The sequence below is a fragment of the Cucumis sativus genome, assembly GCF_000004075.3.
Source record: "Cucumis sativus mitochondrion chromosome 1, complete sequence".
Classification (NCBI taxonomy): domain Eukaryota; kingdom Viridiplantae; phylum Streptophyta; class Magnoliopsida; order Cucurbitales; family Cucurbitaceae; genus Cucumis; species Cucumis sativus.
The window spans coordinates 1375001-1381013 of NC_016005.1; the positions used below are offsets into that span (position 1 = coordinate 1375001).

Below are 6013 nucleotides of genomic sequence, written 5' to 3' on the forward strand. Positions count from 1 at the left end.
TCTCCCTACGGTCGAGTCTCTTCGCCCCTCTCCCTACGGTCGAGTCTCTTCGCCCCTCTCTCTCTCCCGCGAAACTAATAAACTAATAAGAGGCTAAAGAAGGAAAGCCTATCCTTTGGACTTCTCCTACTACTAGAAAGTTAGAAAGAGAAAGCCTAGCCTATCGGAAGATATAGGAAGGGGGCTTTCTTCCTTAAGTTTCGGAGAAGGCGGAGAAGTCAAAACTACTTAATTAGAAAGTATCCCCAGTGAATAAGGAATAAGACTCCAAAGGAGGAGTCCGACGCCTCAATGAACAAGGTATAGGTTTCCTTTAAGCCCTTCCTTGTAGTAGGTTCTAGTAAAAGAAAGCCTATCTTTCATACTCTTTCAGGCTCTTCTTCTCTCGTTCGTTCTATTAGGTCGATCTCTTTTTCTCAACTTCTAGAACTCCGTTTCCTTGCTTCGCACCTCTTTCTCACATTATATTATAAGAGGCTTTCTCGCTATACAAAGTAAGGGTTCGACAGTGAATTTCTTCTTCCATTCTATCATTTGTTTGACAGGGCTCCATTTTTGATAGGTTTTCGGTCTTCATCAAGATAGGTCAGGGGGATGCGCCTTATCCTCTTCCTTCAGCTGCCCCCGCCCGGCCCGGAAGTTAGCTTCTGGCGACTAGCTTCTACCCCTTGGACTTGGAAGCAAGTAGAGGAAGATTGAGGTCAATCAATGAATGAAAAGAAAGCGCTTACGAATAGAAAGGGAGGACAGGTTGGTTCGAGGACCCGTTGGTCAAAGGAAAGGGGAGGTCCTGATGCCGGGACGGAGCCGTATGAGGCGAGAGTCTCACGTACGGTTCCTTTGAGAAGGGTGTGATACCACCACCTATCAGGCCCGACGAGCGGTCCACGGAGCTGCATCCCTACTCACCTGGTCCATGCACATCGCTCTCTCCAGGAGGTTGGCCGCCTATCCTAGATCTTCCCATTTTCAAGAAGATCCCGGGCTCGATCTGGTTTAGTATCAAGGTGATTCTCTTTCTCTTTCTATATATATGGGTCCGTGCAGCATTTCCACGATATCGTTATGATCAATTAATGGGACTTGGCCGGAAAGTGTTCTTGCCTCTATCATTAGCTCGGGTAGTCTTAGTTTCTGGTCTTTCAGTCACCTTTCAATGGCTCCCTTAATTATGTGCGAGGAATTTCCCTCGTCGAGTAATGGGAAGCGGGCTAGTCCCCGAAAATGCCCGTTCCTTTGTCGTTGGGGCCCAAAATCTTCCTTGCTTGCAGAGACTTGACTTGTAGTCTTGTAAGATTGGCTCAAAGACCAGAAAGAGACCGCAGCCAATTCAGGAAGAACAAGTGCATAAAGCTAACCCCTAACCATATTCTAGTACTAGTATATATTATATAACAAGAGAAAGTCTTCAAGGCCTTTTTATGATGGGCGTTTACTCTACCTCAAAAGGAAAGGTAGAACTACAAGAAGCAAGAGTTCACTATCGAGAATAAAACATCTCATTCAGAGCTTTCCCTAAAGAAGAAAGACCACCTATTTACTCAAGAGGTAGTGGAGGCCAACTAGCAATTCCAGAAAATGCAATCTTTACAAGTAAGCATTAAAATCTTCTTGGGTTACTTGCTTAAAATCTGACTAAGAAAGCGAACCCTTTTTCATTTGAGTTTCCAGTCGGCATTCTCAAGAAAATACGGAATACATCGACTGCCGCGAAGGCGCTTACAAGAAGAAAAAAATCCTCCTGCTGAAAGAATCTCAAAAAGAAAGAATCTCATCTTGAGCCCGTAGTTAGGCTCTCGCAATATTCTTTGCACCTTCGGACTATCCATGTTGACTATTACTTTCTAAGTCGCCTAGTAAAGGAAAAGGGCAATTCGCCTTAACCTTAACAAAAGCAAGAAGGGGGAAGAGTCCTACAACTTCAGTCCCATTCACTCCAGACACTACTGACTTACAAGGATTAGTCGATGATTTCAGGGCAACAAGTCAAGCATTAGGCTGAGAGGCGGATACGGTTTTCCCCGCGGATTAGACCAGCATGACCTCAGGGATGAATGAACTACTGACGGACAGGATGAAAGGTTTGACCCTCCGTGAACCCTTATCCGATAGGGGAAGGAGGCTAGACTAGGTAAATTGAATACCAGCTGGTTTATCATGAAATAAGATAAAGGCTGCACATGAAAAGAAAGAGTGCGAATTGGTTAAGAAGCACGAGTCGAAGGGTGAATCCCTTAATAGAATATCCCTGTTCGAGTTCGTATTCAAGCTAAGTAGATTTTCCGATTGAGAAAAGACTAAAAGCAAAGCTCCAGATGAGTTTCATTGAGTTGTTAGCTATGAGTAAGAAGTTCGAGTTGTTGAGTTTCTTCACTCTCCAACATTCACAGGAGATGTTCCGTAGGTGAATTCCTTGGCTAGGGCAGTTCGGAAAGAAAGAAAAAGACGGAGAAGCTGGATCAGCAGCATAAGGAGGAGAAGCTGCAGAAGGAGAAAAAGAAGCGAGGTTCGTTCTCGTCTCTCCCGAAGGATTCGAATCCTAAAGCTTGCTTCCAGAAAGAAGATAGGCCGAATATAAAGTACTCATAGCCGGTCTTCAAGCAGAAAGAAAGCAGGATGCCAAATTCAAGATTCAATGGAAAGAAAAAGACTACGAACATTCTAATGGCGCGACAGGCGCAAAGATCGTGGCCCACGTAGCGGTGCAATAAGACAGGTCCGAAGGCGCCATAAGACAGGTCCGAAGGACTATCCATTTGAGTTGCGTGAGTTGAACCGATTCATTCTTCATTCATTCATTCACGCATATTTCATTGCGCCTCCGTTAGGCGCAAAGAATATTGCGAGACCGCGTAGAAGGAGTCTTATGAAACCTGGACCCTTCTTTTTAAAGAAGAAGAAGTCCTACGTCCTACGTCCGCAGTCCTACGTCCGCAGGATTTATCCGTAGTCCGGAGTCCGCAGTCCGCAGGATTTATCCGTAGGACTATCCATTAGAAGGAGGACTATCCATATGGAAGTAGGACCATCCATATGGAAGGAAGTAGTCCTACGTCCGCAGGATTCTTATCCGTAGTCCGGAGTCCGGAGTCCGCAGGGCCAAAGAAAGGTCCAGGTGATTTATCCGTAGGACCATCCATATGGAGGGAAGTAGTCCGGAGTCCGGAGGATTCTTATCCGTAGGACTATCCATATTCAGGAGCGGAATCAAGAATAGACCCGTCAGTATCCGGACCAGAAACCATAAGAAAACTCTGTTCATTGATTTTCCCTAGATTTTGCTAATGGACCAGTTGCAATTTCCCGGCTTTTTTGCTTCTAAATAGGACTTTTTCGACTTTTCTTATCTAACGAAAATAGATCAATTTTGACTGATTTTTTGTCTTTTCTTGCTACTTTATAGGCCCAAAACCTAGCATTTCCCTCCGCGGATTCATCTGAAATCTAGCACAAAGATGTCTGAAATCTTCAATCTACCAGATTCATAATTCTTCTTTCATTATCGTTAATGAGTTCATTATTCAGCACTTTCTATTTCTTTCTCCTAATTTGTAAACTCGAAATCTGAAAAGAGCCTTCGCTTCTTTAATGGGAACGTTGTAAAGGGTAGAAAACTCCTACAAGATCCAGTCCTACGTCCGCAGTCCGCAGTCCGGAGGATTTATCCGTAGTCCGGAGTCCGCAGGATTCTTATCCGTAGGACTATCCATATGGAAGTAGGACCATCCGTAATTAACCGAAGTAGTCCGGAGTCCGGAGTCCGCAGGATTTATCCGTAGGACTATCCATTAGAAGTAGGACTATCCATATGGAAGTAGGACCTTCCGTAATTAACCGAAGTAGGACTATCCGTAATTAACCGAAGGAGTGGGCTGGAGCTTTTGTTTTTGGAGCTAAAGTGGGCGCAGCCCACGGAGCGGTTCAAAGAATATTGACAAGACTTCCAGGCGCAAAGAGCGAGGAGCAAAGATCTATGGCCCCCAATTATAAGGGGTCCAGATGACTATCCACTAGGGAATATTGCGTGAGAATAGTCCTTCGCCTAGAAATGCACTTTGCTCCTACTATATAGCTCCGGACGAGTCAGGCGCATATTGCGAGGTGCAATTCCGTTAATATGGATAAGTCCTTCGGACCTGTGAAATCCACTTTTTCTAGTGAGAGGTGAGCGGCAGATTCGCGAGCCTAGACTTGCACCATATTCTGAATTTCTTCAGACCCTTTTCGAGGAATGTTCGGGTTAACGACCGATAAAAGCGTAGATCGAATCATTCTGTCCTGAATAATCAGAATTCAAGACCTCCCCGATTTTAGAAGAGAAAAAAAAACCTCTAAGTCGAGCACAAGACCCCTTTATTTATGGATGTTCATTGAGCCTTGTGGATCCCAAAAAAAAGAAAGCTTTATCCCCTGAAAAGCCAATTATGAAAAAGAGTAGCAAGAAGATGCTCCCAAGTGACCGGTGTCGGCCAGCCAAGCAGATGTGATTCTTTCTCTTCCTTTCCTATTCTCACTGACATTCAGGGCAATATTCTTTGCACCTTGCTCCAAAAACTCCAAGAGCACACTAGGCACCAAGTCGCAGTGACAACGCTTTCCAGCGGTAGTCCTCCGGTAATCAAGCAAGAAGAAAAAAGCATTCCTCGTCGCGGCGACTAGCTTCTCAAGTGGGTGGCTTGGTAAGCAAGAAGCTACCTTCAGCATCGGTCAAATCCCTATCAATAAAGAAATAGGCCGGAATGGTGGGGAAGGAGGCCCTCCCTACTGAAATGGAAAGGGGGGAATCGCCCAGCCCTTCTTCTAAAAACTACCTTTCGCCCAACATGATCACAAACGAAGACAGAGAATTGCGTAGATAGGAGGAGGAAACGAACCAACCCACTTGTCCTGATCGGAACGAACGATTGAAGAAAGAAAAGGGTGGCCCCTTTCGCCCAGGGGACATCGTCGGAGAACAATGTCGGGGACAGGGACCTTCCGTTGGTTACGCCCTTTAAGTCTTGGTTCTTCCATATTTAGATATGGAGATAGAGATCTATCTCCTTCTAGAGAAAGATAGATAGGCAAAATTTGATTGATCTGCTTTCAAGATCTATGAACAATCAATGAACAAAGACATTTGAAAAAAGAGATGTGAATAAATAGATAGGGCGGAGCCAGCTGAAGGAAGGTCGCGTGAGCGCCCCTGCAATCAAACTAAAGTAAGAAGCGCGAAACTTTACTTTGAGAAAGTTATATTAGAATATTAGTGCGCGTTAGCCTATCTATAGTAATGGGCTTCTCAAAGGTTTAGGGGTGCGTAGATTTGGAACCCTATCCCATGGGCTTTCTCTGAGAGGGGCTCGCTTCTTCAAGCGGAGCTTGCTGTCTACTAAACGAGCCTTCACTGCCCGCCCGGCCCCTATCTTTAATAAAAAGTAAAGTGAAGTCAAATAAAAGAAAGCCCAACCTCTTTCTTTTAAGCTTTTCCAGAAAGCAACTACTTATTAAAGCTTTGCTTCCCCTAATTCCAAAGCACAAGAATAGACTTGCAAGGTATAGGAAAAAGCTTTTCTTTGATAGCGGTCAGGGTTCAGAAAGGATCTGATCCTATCTCGAGACTGAAAGCGGGGGTAGGGGCGGATGTAGCCAAGTGGATCAAGGCAGTGGATTGTGAATCCACCACGCGCGGGTTCAATCCCCGTCGTTCGCCCATCAATAAATGGACCATTTCTTACGGAGACAGAAGAGAAAGCACCTATCAAGCATTTTTTCTGCAAGTCATCTCGAGGCTTTCAAAGGCATCCAAACAATTGGTATCCGATTAAAAGCATAGATTCGCCTCGCCTACTTACTTCAAGCACAAATGGAATGGCTGATCATTTCTTGTATTCAGTTTTTAAGACCTCACTAATCAGCCAACCACTTTCAAGTTCATAATGAATGAGTTTTTTAGTGGAATAAGACTCGTCCTTCCGCCCTCCCTTTTACTAAACCATGGGGAGCCCCGAGTAGTTTACCGGGCAAATTGAGT

General features: G+C 44.8%; 1 protein-coding gene and 1 non-coding gene.

Annotated features, from left to right (window-relative positions):
- Positions 1–1169, top strand: nad1 (NADH dehydrogenase subunit 1; one part of a trans-spliced gene, as the record gives it; the window's edge cuts it). Coding sequence (YP_004849322.1) covers positions 911–1169 — 259 coding nt within the window.
- Positions 1170–5618: 4449 nt separating this feature from the next.
- Positions 5619–5692, top strand: trnH-GUG. The gene has a single exon. It is a non-coding gene; the product is annotated as a tRNA-His (tRNA).
- The last annotated feature ends 321 nt before the right edge of the window (positions 5693–6013 follow it).